The 22,556-nt window shown below is 44.5% G+C and overlaps 2 protein-coding genes and 1 non-coding gene across 4 annotated transcripts in view; 1 reads left to right on the forward strand and 2 right to left on the reverse strand.

Annotated features, from left to right (window-relative positions):
• Positions 1-610, forward strand: part of NUBP1 (nucleotide binding protein 1) — a 35,402-nt gene extending 34,792 nt beyond the window's left edge. Inside the window, exons 10-11 of the mRNA XM_038762681.1 lie at positions 81-164; positions 529-610. Of these exons, the coding sequence (XP_038618609.1) occupies positions 81-164; positions 529-578 (134 nt within the window). The 3' untranslated portion in view covers positions 579-610. The remainder of the gene's footprint in view (positions 1-80; positions 165-528) is intronic.
• A 138-nt stretch (positions 611-748) lies between these two features.
• Positions 749-21,418, reverse strand: TVP23A (trans-golgi network vesicle protein 23 homolog A). 2 transcript variants are annotated; one of them, XM_038762683.1, is made up of 8 exons: positions 21,315-21,418; positions 20,070-20,149; positions 8,792-8,828; positions 8,093-8,182; positions 5,476-5,604; positions 4,667-4,795; positions 1,646-1,710; positions 749-1,050 (listed from the first exon to the last, which is right to left on the reverse strand). In XM_038762683.1, the coding sequence occupies exons 1-7, from the start codon at positions 21,321-21,323 to the stop codon at positions 1,663-1,665; spliced, it is 522 nt and encodes a 173-aa protein (XP_038618611.1). In that variant the 5' UTR covers positions 21,324-21,418; the 3' UTR covers positions 749-1,050; positions 1,646-1,662. The 2 variants fall into 2 exon arrangements, with proteins under 2 accessions (XP_038618611.1, XP_038618610.1); XM_038762682.1 differs by having other exon boundaries at positions 8,684-8,828.
• LOC119942928 lies at positions 5,244-5,381 on the reverse strand. The gene has a single exon (XR_005455421.1). It is a non-coding gene; the product is annotated as a small nucleolar RNA SNORA7 (small nucleolar RNA).
• Positions 21,419-22,556: the final 1,138 nt, after the last annotated feature.

Here is a 22,556-nt window from a genome sequence, read left to right on the forward strand (position 1 = left end):
CTCCCCCTGTCAAAAAAAAAAGAAATTTGACATTCTGGTAGATGTCTTCTCTTCATAATTTAATTTCATGTTTCTTCCAGGGAAAAGTTGTGATAAAGGACAATCTTTCTTGGCAGAAGTGCCAGATTCTCCAGCGACAGTATCTTATAGAAATATTATCCAAAGTAAGTGTTTGACTTGAAAGAACGTAAGGGTAGCATCATAAGAGCTATTGGTTGCAGTTTTACACTGAGCTACACTCTTTGATTTTTCTGATAAGTTGTATATTTGTAATACAGACTGGTAAGTGATATCTCCAAGAGTAAAAATAGTAGAATCGTAGAGCAGTATGGTTATCACAAATTGTAATTTGGAAGCTGGTGGGGGCGGTGGTTAAGTACTTGGGGTTTATGCTATATGCTTGATTATCCCAATAAGTCATGATAAATGAGGTGAAGGAGGGAAACGTTACAATGGTAGGAGCAGGTGGAATTAAAACCGTGTCAATAATGCTTTTGTTTTCCTCCTGTCTATACTTTCTCATTCTAGGAATTCAAGATTTTTGTGGCCTTCACAGTTCACAAGAGAAGTCTCTGTAACCCACCAACCCTGAATTAAATGGGCAAAATAATACCAGTGGTACTTAAGCACTTACTCTGTGCCAGTTACTGAACTGCGGAAGATACGAAATAATCAGGTCAAACACAGTTCTGAACATAAACTACAACCATTTTGATTTAACCGGTCGGAGTGAAAACCAAACCAAAAACCATCTTTGAGAATTTTAATCAATAATCAAGACTGAAAAATGGAAATTAAGCACAGATGTAAATTTAGCTCAACTCCAGTTTGAATTCACTTTATCCAAAGACTCACTAGTTTTCATATTTTCACTACAATACTTTTATATAAGGCACTGTCTGATAGATGGGTGCCATTTTAAAAATAAATATTTTCTCTTCAAAACCCTGGCTTCCGGGGACGTACAGTGATGGAAAAACAAGAAGTGACCATTTGCTTTCTCCCCAAAGGAACGGGTCTCCATTTGTCTTTTATTCTCTCTGAAGTGGCCTGTGAAAAGAACCAACAAGGTGAAAAGTTTTGCTGAAATAGATTTTTCTGTTAGTACATTAAATTACATTAAGCCTAAACTCTTAAGGGCTACAAAGTTGAAGTTTATATAGAATCTGATAAAGCTACCTGCTTTTGCTGGCCCTGGATACGCCTACAGGAAATCCAGTTTTAACCCTGAGAATGAGTGCTTAGCTCGCTATGTGACAGACAGGGTTATGAACTACTAATAATTACAATTACAGTGGGATAAGAGCCTCACAATCGGCTCACAATCACATTCGGGATTGTGAATCCCGATTCACAACTGGGGATCAGCTAGAGAGTTACCATAAAAAGCAATCCACCAATACTTTTAAGTTGGAGATGTGCAACCTTGTTTAAAAAATGTGATCATTTACAGTTAAGTGAAATACGCTCACTACAAATCAAAACAGAAATCAACCTTTCTGCTGAGGAAGGGGAACGGAGGCAGACCATGTCAAAGGGTTTAATTTCAATAACTAGTATATTGGGAAACTAATGTGAAAAAAAGCACTAACTGGATTCAGAACTTGTATGTAGCCCTTCGCACAAGAAAAAAACGGCATCGTACCTTTAATGACATCTCAGCTAGTGCGAATGTATTTCCATTCCCTTCTGAAAGTCATCTTGACATTCCTAGAAGAGATGGAAAGGCAGAGATCTTCACATAATGGTAGGACTCCCCCAACAAAATGTCTGCTTGGTGCTCACAGTAGTCTGAGGGAATGCCAAGTGCCAACAAGCTGAATTTCTTTCTTTACCTACACTTTTTCTGCCACTGTGAATCATTTAGAAGATGCAGACAAACCGAAAGTCTTCATTTTTGCTACAAACTAGCACTGAGAACCTGTTCGGTGGGGCAGGTTCTATGGTTGACAGAGCTTTGTAATATAAATAAGTCTCGACCACGTATGAGGCCGTGCCTCATTTGAGTATATTCCCAAGCGTGGCCAGTGGCCAAACGGGTCCCCTGGCTATGTGGAAACTTAGGCGATCCAAACCAGAAGAGTCCCGGCAGCCAGGGTCACCCGTGGCCTCTGCCGATGGAAACTTGCTTCCGCTGCTAGTGTTGTATTTATAAATCTGGAATGTTTCCATTCACTGTGTTTACACGTGGTTTTAAATTTTGATGCTACTAAACTTTTGGACTAGGATCTGTCAGAGGGTTGAGGCAGTGTCTTCAGCTCTAGGAATGAAGAGCAGATTTCTTGACTACAATATTTTCAAGCTTCATTCTGTTATTCATCATAACCTGGTGAAATTCTGTGGTCAAAATGAGAAAGATTTTTTTCATGATCTTCCAGGTATTTTACGGGGAATGTGAATCTGCTAATACCAATTCTTATTTTTGAGCTTTCCTGTTAACATGTCAAATACTTTGAAGCAGCAGGGATCAACACACACTACTACTAATTTGGCTTGTGTAGAAATCAATCAACGGCATTTGAGTGCTTACTGCGTGCAGAGCACTGTACTAAGGAACAGAATGATCCCTGCCCTCAAGGAGCTTACAATTTAGTGGACCTTAGTTCTCCTTTTATTGCCAAAGCACTCCCCATTATTTCAATTTAGTCATCGAAACATCCCTGAAAAGTAGGGAAACGGAGAGCAGGTATTATTATACCCATTTTCCAGATAACGATAATAATAATAATGGCATTTATTAAGCGCTTACTATGTGCAAAGCACTGTTCTAAGCGCTGGGGAGGTTACAAGGTGATCAGGTTGTCCCGCAGGGGGCACACAGTCTTAATCCTCATTTTACAGATGAGGTAACTGAGGCCCAGAGAAGTGTCTTGCCCAAAGTCACACAGCCGACAATTGGCAGAGCCAGGATTTGAACCCATGACCTCTGACTCCAAAGCCCGTGCTCTTTCCACCGAGCCACGCTGCTTCTTGTGGAGAAATTGAGAAACTCAGATGGAGAAACTGAGACACGGGGAGGTTTGTCCAGCAGGCGAAGGGCAGAGCCGGGTCCCCTCTAGACTGTAAGCTAATTGTGGGCAGGGAATGTATCTGTTTATTGTATTGTACTCTCCCAAGCGCTTAGTACAGTGCTCTGCACACAGTAAATGCTCAATAAATACAAGTAAATGAATGAATCCAATTTCCAGTACTGTACTTTTTCCACTGTGCCACACTACCTTGCCAGGATCCCGCACTAGCTCCCCTCGTGTCACAGAAGAACCTCCATCCTCACCTATCCTGTACCTCCCCAGAGGGACGAAAAGAAGCAGCTGCAGATTGGTGTCACCTCCACAAAACCTCGGGACGCCTGTGGCGCAGGTTGTGACTATGACCTCTGAGCCCTGCGGAGCCAGAAATTCTGCTCCTCTAGCCCCTGTACCTTACTGATCTTTGTATCTGTCTTTACGTTGTCTTCGTGTTTTCTTTCATCTCTCCTCATACATCTGTCATCAGTCTCTTCTCACCCTTTTTTATTTTGAGATTGGGAGCCCCCAAGGAACAGGGACCAAGATGGTGTCTAATTCCCATGTGGGTATCCTTTCCTAGTGCTTAGTAATAATGATAATAATAATAATGGAATTTATTATGCGCTTACTATGTGCAAAGCACTGTTCTAAGTGCTGGGGAGGTTACAAGGTGATCAGGTTGTCCCGCAGGGGGGCTCACAGTCTTAATCCCTATTTTACAGATGAGGTAACTGAGGCCCAGAGAAGTGAAGTGACTTGTCCAAAGTCACACAGCTGACAAGTGGCGGAGCCGGGATTTGAACCCATGGTCTCTGACTCCAAAGCCCGTGCTCTTTCCATTGAGCCACTCTGCTTCTCTAATAGTACAGTGCTCGACCTACAGTAAGTGCTTAATAAATACTATTACTTCTACTAGGGACACTGTCTGACCTGATTTTCTTGTATCTATCCCCATGCTTAGTACAGTGCTTGGCCCATGGTAGCACGTAGATCCCATAATAATTCAGTTCAATTATATTGAGTGCTTATTGTGTGCAAAGCACTCTACTAGTACAATATAACAGAAATATTCTTGCCCATTACCAGCTAATCATAATTATATTAACAAGCATCATTCCAATGGGAAGACTGTTCAGGCTTATGGCATTTTGTCCCAAGACATCACTTCCAGGTATAATCTGTGCTGCCCCAACCACCAATCTGCTGTGTGACCCTGCTGTGTCACCTAACCTCTCTGTTCCAGTGCCCCTAACATAGTGCAGGCAGGGCTAGAGTTGAAGGCTGTGGGCAATGAAACGTCAGTTTTTTTCTAACACATAGAATCATCATCAATCGTATTTATTGAGCACTTACTGTGTGCAGAGCACTGTACTAAGCGCTTGGGAAGTACAAGTTGGCAACATATAGAGACAGTCCCTACCCAGCAGTGGGCTCACAGTCTAAAAGGAGGAGACAGAGAACAAAACCAAACATACTAACAAAATAAAATAGAATAGATATGTACAAGTAAAATAAATAAATAGAGTAACAAATATGTACAAACATATATACATATATACAGGTGCTTGTTGGGCTGGTTGACGTCTTAACCGTTTGGAGACTATGGCATAATGTGGCAGGATAGAGTTACAGCACACGAACAACTATTTTCCACTTACCCTCCGAAACATCGTTTGGGACAGAAACCTTGAAGTTACTTTGATGATGCTTTTCTGACCTCCTAGTTTACAGTGGATGTAGCCGTACAGATTAGCCGTTTGAAGGGAGATTCCAGCTATGACCAGAGCCTATAATCAAACAAAAGGTTTTAAAATAAAAGGTTTAAAAATTAAAAAAAACTGAAAGTACTCTAGGGTTCCTACTAAATATTCATTAAACTTCTATCCCCATTTTTTTACTCTTTAGGGTTAGGTCTTGTTGATTCAATGTGCTACTTCTGAAGTATAAGGTAAGCAAGTTGAACTTTGTTTCCCATAGAGAAACTGGTCCAGAGCAGAGTTGGAATTTTTGTCTTATGTGGTCGAGTCGTTTCAGACCCATAGCGACGCCATGGACACATCTCTCCCCGAACACCCCGCCTCCATCTGCAATCGTTCTGGTAGTGTATCCATAGAGTTTTCTTGGTAAAAATGCAGAAGTGGTTTACCATTGCCTCCTTCCGTGCAGTCGGCTTGAGTATCAACCGACCCCTCAACCCTCTCCCATGTCATTGCTGCCCAGCACAGGGGAGTTTTGACTTGTAGCAGATTGCCTTCCACTCATTAGCCACTGCCCAAGCTAGGAATGGAATGGGTATGCCTCTGCTTGACTCTCCCTCCCATAATCGAGACTGGTAGAGTCCTGGAAACTCTCCAGGTGTGACCCTGAGAGGGGAGAGCTGGAATACTAAATTGTATTTCTAAATCATTCCTTTGGCTCGATATTTTGGAAACCGCAAAGTTAAATCAGGATTTTTTTTATGCCTTACCAGCCACTTTAGCTTTAAGGAGAATAAAGTGCTAAAAAAGAACACCGTCCATATCATTGGACAAATAATCAGGCCCAGCCAAAAAATTCTAGCTTCAGCTTCTGTGGAGGCAGTATTATGTGAAGAGACCTGGAAGGAGAACAAAAGATCTAAACATTGAGATGTTTAAAAGTTAACAATGATTCTACTACGTACTAGGCAAAGACCAGTACAATTCCAGCAGGAGAGTCTTGTGCAAGACAGGAATTAGATTGCCTAATAAATCATATTTGTTGAATGCTTACTTTGTGCAGGGCACATGTATTTTGTTAATGATGTGCATATAGCTTTAATTCTAATTGTTCCGACGATTTTGACACCTGTCTGCATGTTTTGTTCGTCTCCCCCTTCTAGACTGTGAGCCCGTTGTTGGGTAGGGACCATCTCTATATGTTGCCGACTTGTACTTCCCAAGCGCTTAGTACAGTGCTCTGCACACAGTAAGCACTCAATAAATAAGATTGAATAAATGAAGTGCTTGGGAGAGTGTGACACAACAATATAACAATCCCTGCCCACAATGAGGGGAGGCAGACATTAATATAAATAAGTAAATTACAGCATTGGGGGAGGCAAATAAAGGGAGCAAGTCAGGGTGACACAGAAGGGAGTGGGAAAAGAGGAAATGAGGGTTTAGTCAGGGAAGGCCTCGTAGGGGAGGTGTGCCTTCAATGAGACTTTGAAGCGGGGGAGAGTAATTGTCTGTCAGATATGAAAATGGAGGGCATTCCAGGCCAAAGGCAGGGCGAGGGGAAAGTGATGAGATAGATGAGGACAAGGTGCAATGAGTAGGTTGGCATTAGAGGAGCAAAGTGTGCGGGCTGGGTTGTAATAGGAGAGTAGTGAGGTGAGGTAGGGGGAAAGGTGTTTGCTTTAAAGCGGATGGTAAAGAGTTTGTTTGATGCCCCCTGCCCTACCTCCTTCCCCTCCCCACAGCACCTGTATATATGTTTGTACAGATTTATTACTCTATTTTGCTTGTACATATTTACTATTCTATTTATTTTGTTAATGATGTGCATCTAGCTTTACTTCTGTTTATTCTGATGACACTTGTCCACATGTTTTGTTTTGTTGTCTGTCTCCCCCTTCTAGACTGTGAGCTCATTGTTGGGTAGGGACCGTCACTTTATGTTGCCAACTTGTACTTCCCAAGTGCTAAGTACAGTGCTCTGCACACAGTAAGTGCTCAATAAAGACGATTGAATGAATGAATGAATGAATGGGCAACCACTAGAGGTTCTTGAGGACTGGGGAAAAACAGATCGAATATTTTTGTAGAAAAATAATCCAGGCAGCATACCCTTTTTCCTCTCCTCCTCCCCATCCCCCCACCGCCCTGCCTCCTTCCCCTCCCCTCAGCACCTGTATATATATTTGTACAGATTTATTACTCTATTTTACTTATACACATTTACTATTTTGTTAATGATGTGCATATAGCTTTAATTCTGTTCTGATGATTTTGTCTACACGTTTTGTTTCGTTGTCTGTCTCCCCCTTCTAGACTGTGAGCCTGTTGTTGGGTAGGAACCGTCTCTATATGTTGCCGACTTGTACTTCCCAAGCGCTTAGTACAGTGCTCTGCACACAGTAAGTGCTCAATAAATATGACTGAATGAATGAATGGAGCAGGGAGACAGGAGGCAGAGAGGTCAGCAAGGAGGCTGATATAGTTATTAAGGCAGGATAGGATAAAAACATGAATTAATCAGGATGGAGAGGAAAGGATGGATTTTAGCAATGTAAGGAAGGTTGAGCCAACAGGATTTAGTGACTGATAGATTGGATTTGTGGGTTGAATGAGAGAGAGGAGTCAAGGACAATGCCAAGATTAAAGGCTTGTGAGACAGTAAGGACGGTGGTGCTCTCTACAGTGATGGGAAAGTCGGGGAGGACAGGGCTCGGGTGGGAAGATAAGGAGTTCTGTTTTGGACACGTTAAGTTTGAGGTGATGGCAGGACATTCAAGTAGAGATGTCTTGAAGGCAGGAGGAAATGCAAGACTGCACAGAGGGAAAGAAATCAGGACTGGAGGTGAAGATTTGGGAATCATCGGTATAGAGGTGGTAGATGAAGCCGTGTGAGTGAATGAGTTCTCCAAGGGAGTGAGTGTAAATGGAGAATAGAAGGGGACCCAGAACTGAATCTTGAGGGATGCCCACAGTTAGGGGGTGGGAGGCAGGGCAGGAGCCCATGAAAGAGACTGAGAATGAGTGGCCAAAGAGATAGGAGAACCAGGAGAGGACAGCATCAGTGAAGCTGAGGTTGGAGAATGTTTCCAGGAGAAGCGGGTGGTCGACAGTGTCAAAGGCAGCTGAGAATTCAAGGAGGATGAGGATGGAGTAGGGGGCCACTGCATTTGGCAAGAAGGAGATCATTTGTGACCTTTGAGAAGGTGGTTTCTGTGGAGTGAAGGGGACGGAAGTCCGATTGGAGGGGGTGAAGGAGAAATTAGAGGATCTGCATAAGCCACAAGGCATGCAAACATGAAGCTAACACACAATTTTACGTTTCCTTCCTTAATGGTCTGCGTGAACAAATCACTAAAAACAAGGTGGTTCTGATTTTTTAAATACCTTTTTAGCTTCAAAAATCCAGTGGCTTTTTCCATCTTCATCTATCTGGTTCCACCAACGCAAACCCACCAAAAGTCTTCCTGTTACATTCTAATGCAGTACACAGCAATGGAAATAGAAGGTTTAGCAGTGATGCAGGTCACTTTTCTATTTAGTTAACCAGTTGACATTGGCAAGCAAACTATGGAATCCACAGTGACTCAAACTTGGCAGAAAGAGAATAATGCATACAGAGTTCATAGTAATATCTTAAAAGCCTTCATTTAATTGAACTGAATGACAGAATATGTTAAGATAGACAGACTCCCATCATGTGACATGTATACAAGAATATCAGATACTTGGTGGTGACACAGAAGAGACACCTCACTAAGTTACACATTCACAAATAGGATGGTAATTATTAAAAAATAAGAAATCAGAAATGTCAATTTTAATAGTTTGATAGTGTTTCCAAATTGCCACATTTAACACCAATGTATAGCAAAGTCAAATTATTCAACTTACTAAATAACTACTTTTACAGTTCGTTCAGCCAATCAGAATGTGAGCAAGTATACTTCGTAATTACTCATTCAAACAGTTTCTTACCTTCACAGACCAAAAGTCAAAGGACAGAAGGAGAAGAATAGTGACAAAACAGGCAACAAAGCTTTTGCTGAACCAGTCACAGAACAAGTAGGTGACAATAGCACTCACTCGGAAAAAGAGGTGGAAAAAGGTGGCCAGTGGATGCCTAGGAAAACAATCCAGAACACTTAGTAATTTTTGCAGGTAAAATGAGGCAGTGGGTTAATTTAGTGTCTTAAAATTAGCATCAGCCTGCTAGATGTGATATTTTTGGAGCAGGTATCCTCTGAGACATCTCAGGAAGAGCAGAAAAACTTACCAGACGGTCGCTTCTTTCGGTTAAGTGATTCAATTCCTTCCGACGGACAGGAAGGCTTTAATGCAAGCTTCAGTAACAGCACCCTCATTACTAGAGGTGGCTAGGGATAACATGAGAGGCCTGGGTGCTGCCCATTTTGTAGGTCAAAATGGTTTTGCCACATATTTTGTAAAGCAATCATGTAGTTGGCCTGAAATCTAGCAATATTTTAAATGAACTGGGACAAGGTCACCTCTCAATACCAGCTCTGGCAGGGATGGCTTCCTCCCCATCTCTCTATTATCTGTGTGTGTGTGCTATTTAAGTGCTTACTGCATGCCAGGCAGTGTACTAAGCGCTGCTGGGATAGACACAAGCCCATCAGGTTGGACGCAGTCTGTGTCCCACATGGGGCTCACAGTCTTAATCCCCATTTTACAGATGAGGGAACTGAGGCACAGAGAAGTGAAGTGACTTGCTTAAAGCCAAACAGCTGATAAATGGTGGAGCTGGGATTAGAACTCACAACCTCTGACTCCCAAACCTGTGCTCTTTCCACTAAGCCACGCTGCTTCCCTACAGATAGCAGAGAGCTGCGTATTAATTTCTAGAGTGTGCACCAGGTGAGGGCTCAAAAATATCTGATCGTGAATTGAGTCATTGTAGAATTACAAAATATTACTGGTACTTCTAAAAGAGAAGAAATGGGGTAGTAAAGGTAACACAGCTGTAAAATTGAGAATAGCTTTAGTTACTCATGGAGTGAATATGGCAAAGAGAACAATCTAAAGGATTGTGTGAAGCTGGGCTTTTATCCAACTGGATAAAAGAGGGAGGGAGGAGAGCAAAATATAGTCTAATTTAAATGCCTAAAAGAAACAATAATAATAGTAATGGTATTTGTTAAGCGCTTACTATATGCCAAGCACTGTTCTAAGTGCTGGGGTAGATACAGGGTAATCAGGTTGTCCCACGTGGCGCTCACAGTCTTAATCCCCATTTGACAGATGAGGTAACTGAGGCACAGAGAAGTGAAGTGACTTGCCCAAAGTCACACAGCTGATAAGTGGGGGAGCCGGGATTAGAACCCATGACCTCTGACTCTCAAGCCCATGCTCTTTTCACTAAGCCACGCTGCTTCTCTGACTTTTCATCATTTACACTGATGTCTGTTCAATCAATCAATGGTATTTATTAAGCGCTTACTGTGTGCAGAACACTGTACTAAGCACTTGGGGGACTGCAATATCATAATATAACAGTCATTTCCTGCCCTGTTTACAACTCCTGTCATTGAACAACGTGGGGTCACACAGCCAACAAATTCACCAGATTAAGTAGCGCTAACTACAGCCTCCGCTTAAGCAGAAGGGAGTTGGGTAGCAAAGAGTCGCTCAGCCGAGTCAGGGAAGGATGGGCCAGTTGGAGAACCGAAGAGCAAATCATCAGGTCAGGAATTCATGGCCCAGGTTGAGCCGGGATTGGCTATAAACCCGGTACCCAGATGGGAGATGAGTGAAAATTAATTCATCGGTTTGAATCCAGGGCGGCAACAACTCTCCATTAGGGTACATAGAGGGGAACCCTGCCTGCTTTTTTCTGGTGCCGATGATTGGTTTGATCAGTGGTTGGGCGGAAGGCTTTAAAAGTGTGTTGTCTGATTCATTCAATCATTTATTGAGCGCTTATTGTGTGCAGAGCACTGTACTAAGTGCTTGGGAAGTACAAGTTGGCAACATGTAGTTTCAATTGATGTTTCAATTTGGAAGACGTTATGAGTCAACAGTCAAATATTAAGTATTATTATTACTATTCCAAAGGAGGAGGAGCTGATGAACCCAACAGTGGGTCACATTATTTCGACTACGGATTAGAACAGTTAGTCTACTGGGTTTTCATTCATTCATTTTTTCAACTGGATTTTCTGAGCACTTAGTGCATGCACAGCACTGTTCTAAGTGCCTGGGAAAGTACAACACAACAATAAACAGTGACATTCCCTGTCCACAACAAGCTTTCAAGTCTGGGATTACATTCTCTCCAGTGAAGAGCTGCTCTCTGAAGTCCACTAATATTTCCTATAACTCCAATTTTGTGTTTGGAAAACACCATGTAATGTGAAGCCATACTTTATGAGTTACTGAGTCAAATGAGAACTAAAGGATTAGGTTCTTGATGTCTCAGATTTTCCCTAACTTTTTTAAAATGCTGAAAAATGTTAAATTGAAATTTATAATTTGGACAGTTCTTACACCCTCTAGCTCTCGAAGGAATGCAGATTTTCATTTAAAAACAGCAAGCTGTTAGATCAGCTTTTTCATCCCTTCTCTGTGTACATACTCATCTCTGTGTGGATTTGTGTTGAAGTTAGTTTTACCAGCATGCTGGCAGTTTGGAGGGAGAGGTGGGACAGACAAAATCCGGAGATGTTGTGAAAGGTAGAACCTGCAGGATTTGGGGATCGACTAAATGTCCAGGTTGAGAGACAGAGAGGGAAGGGGTCAAGGATTATGCCACGGTTGCGGCTTTGTGAGACAGGGAGAATGGTAGTACTGTCAACAGACATGGGAACATCATGAGGAAGATAGGGTTTGGAAAAGAAGATGAGGAGTTCTGGTTGGAACATGTTAAGTTTTAGGTGTCAGCAGGACATTCGTGTAGATACGGCCTATATGTATCTTATGAGGAGGAAATGTGAGATTGTAGAAGAGAGGGATCAATCGATTTAAGAGTAATCTGCTTAGAATGATAGCTGAAGACATGGGAGCTCTTCGGTTCCGTTAGGGAGTATATTGTACTCTCCCTAGCTCTTAGTACAGTGCTCTGCACACAGTAAGCACTCAGATACAATTTAATGAATGGAGTGAATGAATGGAGTGGGTGTGAATGGAGAATGGAAGGAGACTTTGAGGGACCCTCCAAACTGAGGGACACAGGGAGGGAGAGAAAGAGGAAGAATCTGCAAAAGAATGTCCAGAAAAGTAAAAGGAGAAGCAGGAGTGGACAATGTCAGAGAAACCAAGGTTTGATTGCATTTCCAAGAAAAAAGGGTGGTCAATCATTCGATCAGACTTAATGAGCACTTACCATGTGCACAGCACTTTACTAAGCACTTGGGAGAATACAACACAGCTGGTGGACATAATCCCTACCCTCAAACAGCTGACAGACTAGATGGGGAGAGAGACATTAAAATAAAGGGGAAATAGGAGCATTTAAGGGTGTGTACCTAAATGCTGTGAGGGTGAGGGGAGACTATCAAGTGCTTAAGGGGTACATATCTATGTGCAAAGGTGAAGCAGAAGGGAAAGAGAATGGAAAAAATGAGGGTTTAATCAGGGAAGACCTGGAGATTCGATTTTAGAAGAATTTTGAAGTTGGGGAGAGTGGTGGCCTATCAGATATATAGGCAGAGGGAGTTCCAGGCCAGGGGGAAGATGCGGGCAAAGGGTCAGCAGCGAGACAGGTGAAATAGATGGAGTAACAGTAAGTAGGTTGATGTTAGAGGGGCAAAGTGGGAGGTTGGTGAGATAAGGTGGGAGGGGGTGAACTGTTTGAGTGCCTCAAAGCTGATGGTAAGGAGTTTGATGTAGACGTGGATGGGCAGCCCCTGATGGTTGATGAGCAGTGGGAAGACACGGGCTGAATGTTTTTTCACAAAAATGATCTGGACACCAGAGTGAAGTGAGGACTGGAGTGGGGAGAGAGGAGGCAAGGAGGTCAGCAAGAAGGCTGATGCAGTAGTGAGCATGGTAGCAGTCTGGCTGAACCAGGAATGGTGGATTCTAAAGATGCTCTCATTATCACTGGTATTTATTGATAATTTACGAAGAGTACAAGCACTCGGAAAGAGTACAACATAGTTGCTAAACATCTTCCCGGCCCACAACAAGATGCTATGAAGGTAAAACTGACAGGATTTAGTGACATTAAGTACGTGGGTTGAATGAGAGAGGAGTTGAGGATAATGCCATGGTTATAGGCTTGAGAGACAGAAGGGTGGCGTTGTCTACAGTGATGAAAAGTCACAGAGAAGTCACAGGGTTTGGGTGGTCCACAGTGTTAAAAGTGGAAGAGATGTTGAGGAAGATTAAGACAAGAATCTGTTAGATTCGGGGAGGAGGCGGTCATTGGTGAATGCACAGAGAGCAGTTTCAGTGGAGTGAAGGGATTGAAGAGGGAACTGAAGGAGAGGAAAAGGAGTTAGACATGAATGGTAGAAGGGGGATGAGGTGACAGGTGATTCAGTGAGGTCAAGGGAGTTTCTTTAAAGGTAAGGGATATGTGGCTACATTTGAAAGTGGAGGGGTAGGAGTCGCTGGAGAGTGAGCAGTTGAGGAAGCAATATGACCTAGTGGAAAGAGCGTGGGCCTGGAAACCAGAAGACCTGGGTTCTAATCCTCTCTCTGCCACTTGTCTGCTGTGTGACCTTGAGCAAGACACTTCACTTCTCTGTGCCTCAGTTATCTCATCTGTAAAATGGGGATTAAGACTGTAAGCCCCATGTGCTACATGGGCTAACCTTGTATCTACCCCAGCACTTAGTATAGTGTTTGGCACCTAATAAGCACTTACATACCATTTAAAAAAAAGGCAGTCAGGGAGGGAAGAAGGGATAGGGTCAGACCTAGGTAGAGGGAGTAGATTTTGACAGAGGTGAAAAAATTTCCTCTTGAGAGATGGAGAGGAAGGATAAGAGAGTGGAGGGGTGATACCAGGGGGCCGGGGAGGTGATCCAAGTGGAAAACAGAATGTGCTCAACGATTGTTGACATCTTTCTTACCGGCACATATCACAGTTAAATGGTAAATTTGAAAGCAACAGTGCAGAGCCAAAGCACACTACTTCAGTTCCACGCTTGGAAGGAGGCAAAGCAGGAAGCACAGTATGGGCATCGAGAAACTATTCTGGGGAGTCCGAAGAAGTCGAGGGGCTGGGAGAGGCAAATATCAACTGATCATTAAAACTGCCCTGGGTACATTACCGCTTCACAAAATTCCACTTGAATACTATTAACTAGCCACAGTCTTCAAAAGAAGGCCCTAACCGACACCGAGTGTTCCTGTGGTTTAGCCACAGCTGAATAGCATAAATCCAGAGCTGGATTTTCACCGTTGCAATGGTCAGGTGTTCTGGGCCTTTTGTCTTGAGGGATCCCGACTAGTCATGCCCACAGATATTGGCCACCTCAGGCCAAGATCCTCACGGAAGCAGTTTGACCTAGTGGATACAGCATGGGCCTGGAATTCAGGAGGTCGTGGGTTCTAATCCTGGTTCTACCACTTGACTGCTATGTGACCTTGGGCAAGTCACTTCACTGTGCCTCAGTTTCCTCATCTGTAAAATGGAGATTGAGACCGTGAGCCCCGCAAGGGACAGGGACTGTGTGCTTGTATCCATCCCAGTGCTTAGTACAGTGCCTGGCACATAGTGAGTGCTTAACAAATACCACAATTATTATTACTCTTCTCTGTGCCTCAGTTACTTCATGTGTAAAATGGGGATTAAGACTGAGACCCAGATGGGACAGGGACTGGGTCCAACTCGATTTGCTTGTATCCACACCAGCGCTTAGTACAGTATGCACTTAGCAAATACCACAATCATTATTGCAATGCTTTACTTTTGCCTTGCCACTCTAACTGGCCCTAAGCCAAGAAGCCATTCTGCTCCTGGGATCTGAGTGACTCAGAGTCAACTAAAGCAGGGTAGTGAAAGTCAAGGAATTTCTGTTCCTCCAACTCTCCTCATCCCACCTGTCTGCTCTCTAACTCAGCCACTTGAGGGGCCCCCACTTGAGCCCCACTATAGAACCCTCCCCTGTACTGGGCAGCAGTGGCATGGGAAAGAGTCGAGGGCAGAGATTCAAGTTTATTGCGCGGAAGGAGGCAATAGTAAACCGCTTCCGTAATTTTTCAAGAAAACTCTATGGATACGCTACCAGAACATTTGCAGATGGAAGTAGTATGTTCTGGGAGAGATGTGTTCCTGGCGTTGCTATGTAGTGTTGCCACATATTAAATCCATCACCAAATCCTGTTAGTCCCACCTTCACCACATCGCTAAAATCCACCCTTTCCTCTCCATCCAAACTGCTACCACGTTAATACAATCCCTCATTCTGTCCTGCCTAGATTACTACATCAGCATCCCTGCTGACCAACCTCCTGCCTCTCCCCACTCCAGTCCATACTTCATTCTGCTGCGTGGATCACCCTTCTACAGAAACATTCAGAACATTACACTCCCCTCCTCAAAAATCTCCAGTGATTGCCTATCCACCTCCGAATCAAACAAAAACTCCTCACCATTGGCTTTAAAGCACTCCATCAACTTGCCCTCTCCTACCTCATCTTCCTTCTCTCCTTCTACAACCCAGCCCACACACTTTGCTTCTCTGGTGCTATCCTTCTCACTATGCCTAGATCTCAACCATCTCACCCACCGACCCCTGGCCCACGTCCTGCCTCTGGCCTGAAATTCCCCACCTCCTCAAATCTGCCAAACAATGACTCTCCCTCCACTTCAAAGCCTTATTGAAGGTACATCTCCTACAAGAGGCCTTCTCACACTAAGCCCCACTTTTCCTCATCTCCACTCCCTTCTGCATCGCCCTGACTTGCTCCCTTTGCTCTTCCCACCTCTCCCAGCCCCCCAGCATTTATGTATAATCTGTAATTTGATTTATTTATATTGATGTCTGTTTATTCGTATTGATGTCTGTCTCCTCCCCTTCCCACCCTCCAGACTGTGAGCCGTTGTGAGCAGAGATTATCACTATTGTTATATTGTACTTTCCCAAGCACTAACTACAGTGCTCTGCACACAGTACTTATTAATACGATTGAAGGAATGAATTAATCCATTAAGCCATGCTGCTTAATGATCAGAAACTCCCTCTTGCCCCACCACTTAGTGGATTTTTAAAAGAGACCTTACCACAAACAACATTCCTGAGCATCAACTGGCGGAAGAGCATATAATAGGCAATGTAAAAATTACAAAAGAAAAATATGTCATGGCCTTTGCCTGTGAGACGTTTACCAGCATAGGTGCTTTAAAGAAGGAAGTGAAATCCTTTAAAGAGCCTTATCGCGGTTGGGAATTGGTAAAGCTTATATGATTAGTTTCTAAATTTCCCACTTTATAAACAAATGAATCACTGAAAAAATCTGAAAAATTAAATATGAAGAATTTGCTAATGAAATTAATTTTCTTTCAACTTTCCAAAATGATACAAAACACCAGTAAACATTACTAGCAGAGAAAAGATGAATACAAAAACACCCTGACAGGTATTTATTCTATTTTGTAAATTGCTTGAAAAAGGTAAATGTTGGTTGTAAAAGTAAATGCACAGGTTGTAGCTAGGCATTCATCCAGCAAAAACAATTTACCCACATGCCAAGAGTGGAGTGACACACTAAGGACAAAAGAGACATAGATATTTCTTAATGTTGGAAAAAAAAAAGCTGTGGCACTTTAAAACAAGAACTTCAGTAAATTACTAAATGTTGGGAGTTCTTGTTAAGTGAAATGCCCAAAGTTAGATACCCCTCCCTCCATTAGACCACTACCTCCTTCTGGGAATTGGTTTTCCCATTTTAAAATATTCATTCATTCATTCAATCGTATTTATTGAGCACTTACTGTGTGCAAGGCACTGTACTGAGCACTTGGGAATTTATTGAAAGGCCATCCTGAATGGTCAGAATAGCCATCGGACAATTTGTGCTGTTGGGATACAGAGAAAGGAAGAGTAGAAAGAAACTGTCCCCCAGTCCGTTCAATCCTATTTTCTGTTTTTTTTTCTGTTCGTTTCTAGTATATAACTCATTTTAATTCTCACAAAGAACTATTAGTAATAAGAATGTGGTGATTAGGGAAGGAAGTCTGTCCTCTTATTTACTTCTTCCTTCAGACTTTTATTATGCAGAACTTTGATCAGAAACTTAAGCTTGCATTTTTTCTAACTAGCTCAGAAATACCCTGTAAGTATTCTCATTTGATCAAAAATTAAAACAATGAAGACTCCTTTACAAAGCTGAACTTATTTCTGTTGTTTCTAAATAGAGACATGGATTTCTTCATGTCAGTTTGAGACTGACCCTTTTTACTTGTGTATTTTGTTTTGTTGTCTGTCTCCCCCTTCTAGACTGTGAGCCCATTGTTGGGTAGGGACCGTCTCTAGGACTGTGTCCAACCCGACGTCTTGGATTTTACCCCCAGCACTTATTACAGAGCCTGGCACAAAATAAGCGCTTAACAAATGCCATGAAAAAAGTCAAAATGAATCATCCAAGTGTTCAACAAAGCAGCTTCACAAAGCTGACATGCCAACCGAGAAATGGGAGAATGATAATAATAATAATGGTATTTCTTAAGTGCTTACTATGTGCCAAGCACCGTTCTACACACTGGGGTAGAAACAAGGTAATCAGGTTGTCCCACTTGGGGCTCACAGTCTTAATCCCCATTTTCCAGATGAGGTAACTGAGGCACAGAGAAGTGAAGTGACTTGCCCAAAGTCACAAAACTGACACGTGGCGGAGCCAGGATTAGCACCCACGACCTCTGACTCCCAAGCCCGGGCTCTTGCCACTAAGCCACAAGAATACAGTGCAGACTCTTTCCACCACTCTCCAATGTTTGGAGAAGAGATACATTTTGTGTCTGCAGGGCAGCAAGTCATCGAAGCCAACTTGACCACAATGCTAGGAAGTTACATATGATAATTATGTAAGCCCAAATCCCGGAAACAAGCACTAAAACTATGCTGAAGTGTTTTTCCTATTACAATTCAACATTAACTAAACGACAGACTGAGGAAATGGCAATAAAGTAACTATCAACTTCAATTCAGCTACAAGAACCTGGTTTGGAAAAGGGAGGTAAAAAAGAAGTCTGACAACTAATATTCACCGCATTTTCCTTCAGCTTTGCATTTGTCACTTTTCCTACTCCTCTCGAAGTGCTTTTATAAAGGAGGGAGAATATATTTTGCAGCATGAAATGAAAAGTTGAATCTTTCTGAACTACCTGTTGAAAAGAGGACGGTTGCCTCAAGGTTCTCTCACAAGGCCTTCAATAACCCAGTGACTCATTCATTCAATTGTATTTACTGAGTGCTTACTGAGTGCAGAGCACTGTACTAAGCGCTTGGGAATTCACCAATGGGTAGTTTGCTCAGTATTTTATATTAAGCGGCCCCAAAGAAATATAAAGGGGAAGTAAAACAGAAGGAGATGCAAGTAGCTAATTTCATAATATGTACAACCATTATTTCAATCAAAGAGAACTGAAATTTGTCAAGTTCCTTGATTTTGTGGGTTATTTTCCCTGGTAATGATTAATCTTCCTTAAAATTTAATAGCCAGGCTTCTGAGGGACCTGCTTACATGGTCACATTTCCATATTTTAAAAATAGTTTTTTAAAACCAACCAAAAAATGAAGGATTTTTATTCTTCTAGTTGGTTTGGCACACAGATCTCTAGAGCCCAGTGATTCTCCTGAGGCTGGCAAGGTAGTTTTGCTATTTCAGAACTCTGGTTTACCTTCGGTAGGTAATAATTATACCTCTTACAGCCTCTTTCTTTGGCAAGCTTTATGCTAATACGATTGAGAGGTGACTGGTATTGTATAAACCAAGGACTTTTCTCCCTACTTTGCCCCTTTCTTTTTCACAGTTGTGAAAGAGAACCTCTCATGGTTGGAAACTAAAGAGCCTAGCAGAAGATGTCTACCTACCCTTTCTCTACCAGGCTGGTAAAATCATGAGCTCTGTCAATGAGCTACATTGATGTATAAGCCTCACTTCCCAAACAAACTGACGATTTAATCCATTTCCATTTCTCTAAATATCTGTGTTCTTCTTAAGACTGCTTTCACAGAATCTCCATTTGTTTCAACTAACTATACTTGGAATGAATCCCATTTTGCCATAATCCTGTGACCACTAGACCGTAAACTCCTTGAGGGTAAGAACAGTGTCTTTTGCTTCCCTTGTACTCTTCTGATCGATTAACGCAGCGCTCTTCACACTGTGTTGAGCATCTAACAATTATTACTGAATAAATCACTCTTGCATATTGAACCCAACTCCCTCCACACCTATTTTTATTCCATGGTAATAGAAAATTGATTTAAGCCAATCAATGCTATTTATTCTTTCATTGTACTGTTGTAAGTACTTGATAAAGTCCAATAATAATAATGAATAGTGACATTCCCTGCCCACAACGAGCTCACAGTCTAGAGTAGGGGAGACAGACATCAACACAGAGCTCTCTAAAGACAGATACCATTTCTTCCTTCCAGCGAGTCTTTCCAAGCTTAGTATAGTTCTCGGGACACTCTAGGTGCCCAATAAATATCACTGGTGATTAATGAGGCTTCCAGGGAGTATAGTAGTGTCGAAAGGGCATAGCTTCCAGAAGGGAAGACCTCCCCTGACAGCACTCAGGCCTCCCTCTGCGGCTCAAAAAACACTCCGTTGGCATGACCTAACAGGAGACAGACTTGACCCCACTAAAGGTAAAAGGAGTCTGGCTGGGGGAAGCGGGGACAGTGAAAGGAGCCTCGTGCTTGCCCCTCACAGTGTCTGCCAGGCTGGGCACGAGACAAAGATGTCAGGAATTATGGTCACTTTAGATGGTGCCTAAAGTGGAGAACAGAGGAAGGGGGGAGAAAGAAAGGAGAAGACATGTGGGAAAAAGGAAAGAGAAAGGAAGGAGGAATAGAAGGTGAAAGGAGAGGATGCTCAACCACCGCTGCTGCTGTGTAATCTCAGCCAAATTCTGCCTGCTGCTTTCATAGCTAATAGATGCTCATATTTCACAGGCCAGAGAACCACTAATCTGTTCCTTAGTAGTCAGATTGAATGCTCTGCCCATCGTGCCTACTTCATTGCCAGGAAATAATACATTTAGACGCTGGGGAGCACTGAGCTCATTAGATGGGCGGAGGGCTTGGCAATTGTCTTTAACCCATTCCTCCTCCCAAACCCCTGACTGGTCACTGGGAAGATAAAGGGGAGAGCCAGACTTTGGGGTTTGCAGTCCCTGGATTTTCAATCTGTTAGTACATCAGTGAGACCTGCCAACATTTACCTGATTTTGGCTTTCCTCAATGCTAATTCTTCTTCATTTCCAAAATCAAGTGACACATCCTCAGTGTCATCCACCAGGGACTGAGGGGATAGAAACAGGAGATTGAATGCCCACCCTTCCCCTCTCCCTCTTCTCTTCCCTACCCCTCCCTCTCTTCCCTCCCACCCCTCTCTGCCCCTCCCTCCCCTCCCCATCCCTCCCAACCCTCCATAACACCTCCTCTCGGCCCTCCCGGCCCCTCCCTCTCTCCTCTCCCACCTCTCATCTTCCCTCCAACCCCTCCCTCTCTCTCCTCTCCCACCAATCCTTCTCTTCCCTCCCACCCTTCCTTCTCTCCTCTCCCACCCCACTCTCTCTTCCCTCCTCTCTCTCTTCCCTTCCCCCTGTTTCCTCCCCACCCCATCCTCTTTCCTCCCCACCCCATCCTCTCTTTCCTCCCCACCCCATCCTCTCTTCTCTCCCTCTCTCCCCTCCTTCCTCTCTTCCCTCCCCCTCCTTCCTCTCTTCCCTTCCCCTCCCTCCCCTCCCCCTTCTCCCTCTCTCCCCACACCTTCCTCTCTTCCCTTCCCACCCCTCCTTCTCTCCCCTCCCCTCCCTCTCTTCCCTCCCCACCCCTCTCTCCCTTCCCTCCCCACCCCTTCCTCTCTTCCCTTCCCACCCCTTCCTCTCTTCCCTCCCACCCCTCTCTGCCCCTCCCTCCCCTCCCCATCCCTCCCAACCCTCCATAACACCTCCTCTCGGCCCTCCCGGCCCCTCCCTCTCTCCTCTCCCACCAATCCTTCTCTTCCCTCCCACCCTTCCCTCTCTCCTCTCCCACCCCACTCTCTCTTCCCTCCTCTCTCTCTTCCCTTCCCCCTGTTTCCTCCCCACCCCATCCTCTCTTTCCTCCCCACCCCATCCTCTCTTTCCTCCCCACCCCATCCTCTCTTCTCTCCCTCTCTCCCCTCCTTCCTCTCTTCCCTCCCCACCCCTTTCTCTCTTCCCTGCCCCTCCTTCCTCTCTTCCCTTCCCCTCCCTCCCCTCCCCCTTCTCCCTCTCTCCCCACCCCTTCCTCTCTTCTCTCCCCTCCCCTCCCTCTCTTCCCTCCCCTCCCTCTCTTCCCTCCCCACCCCCTCTCCCTTCCCTCCCCACCCCTTTCTCTCTCTCCCCCTTCCCACCCCTCTCTCTCCCCTCTCCCTCCTCTCCCTCTCTTCCCTCCCTCCCTTCTCCCCTCCCCACCCCTTCCTCTCTCCCCTCCCCTGGCACCTGCTTCATCCTCCGGGCGGTCCCAGCCCCTTGCCCCCGGCCCCCGCTCTCCCTCCTGGTCCTCCTGGTCCTCCCCCGACGGGATGCGGGATGGGGAAGCCGCGCGGCCCCGCTGGACCCGTTGCTATGGGAGCAACCGGTCCGGGGGGTGGGGGGGAGGGTGGGGGGCGCAGCCGCAGATGCGGCCTGGACCACCGCGCCCCGAGTCGGAGGGGGGGACGGGGAGGCGGGACGGACCATTGCGGAGAGCGGGGTGGGGGGGGGGGGGAGGGAGAAGAGGAGGGAAACTAACGAGGGATCGCTTGAGGATTTGAAGGGAGCAGGAAAAGGGGCAATTAGGAACGTGGTGCAGACAGGTCACAAGCACTGTGGCCTGGGGCTCACAAGGGATGAGCTCCAATCCCACCACAGCCTCTTGTCCGCTGGGTGACCTTGGCCCAGTCACTTCACTTCTCTGGGCCTCAGTTCCCTCATTCTATCATATTTATTGAACGCTTACTTTGTGCAGAGCACTGCACTAAGCGCTTGGGAAGTACAAGTCAGCAACATATAATAATAATAATGGCATTTATTAAGCACTTACTATGTGCAAAGCACTGCTCTAAGCACTGGGGAAGTTACAAGGTGATCAGGTTGTCTCAGGTGGGGCTCACAGTCTTCATCCTCATTTTCCAGATGAGGGAACTGAGGCACAGATGAAGTGACTTGCCCAAGGTCACACAGCAGACAGGTGGTGGAGCCGGGATTAGAACCCATGACCTCTGACTCCCAAGCCCGGGCTCTTTCCACTAAGCCACGCTGCTTCCTCTGGAAAATGGGGATGGAGACCATGAGTCCCAAGCGGGACAGGGACTGTGTCCAACCCCATTTGCTTGCATCCACCCCAGTGCATAGTACAGCACCCGGCACATAGTAAGCGCTTAACAGATACCACAGTTATCATTGTTCTTACTTGTCACTTCGCTTCCGCATGCCTCAGTTACCTCATCTGGAAAATGGGGGTTAAGACCACGTGCCCCATGTGGGACAGGGGTTGTATCCAACCTGGTTAGCGTGTATCTACCCCAGTTGCTTAGTACAGTGCCAGGCACATAGTAAGCCCTTAATGAATACCATTAAAAAAAAAAGAAAAGATCACTGTAGGGGTAAACCCGAGAGGACTAGTCAGCAAGGCTGTGGGGCTTAGAGAAAATGAGCAAGGGAGGTGTGGGAGCCGACCATTTTGGGGGTGAGACTAGGAGG

This window comes from Tachyglossus aculeatus, chromosome 21 (genome assembly GCF_015852505.1).
Source record: "Tachyglossus aculeatus isolate mTacAcu1 chromosome 21, mTacAcu1.pri, whole genome shotgun sequence".
Lineage (NCBI taxonomy): Eukaryota > Metazoa > Chordata > Mammalia > Monotremata > Tachyglossidae > Tachyglossus > Tachyglossus aculeatus.

What these genes read in the sequence shown, in the direction of transcription:
- TVP23A (XM_038762682.1), bottom strand. An exon ending in TTGACTTTTGGTCTGTGAAG is followed by an intron (nt 8,183 to 8,683) that starts GTAAGAAACTGT and finishes GTACTGCATTAG; the next exon opens with AATGTAACAGGAAGACTTTT. An exon ending in CCCAAACGATGTTTCGGAGG is followed by an intron (nt 1,711 to 4,666) that starts GTAAGTGGAAAA and finishes CATCTCTTCTAG; the next exon opens with GAATGTCAAGATGACTTTCA.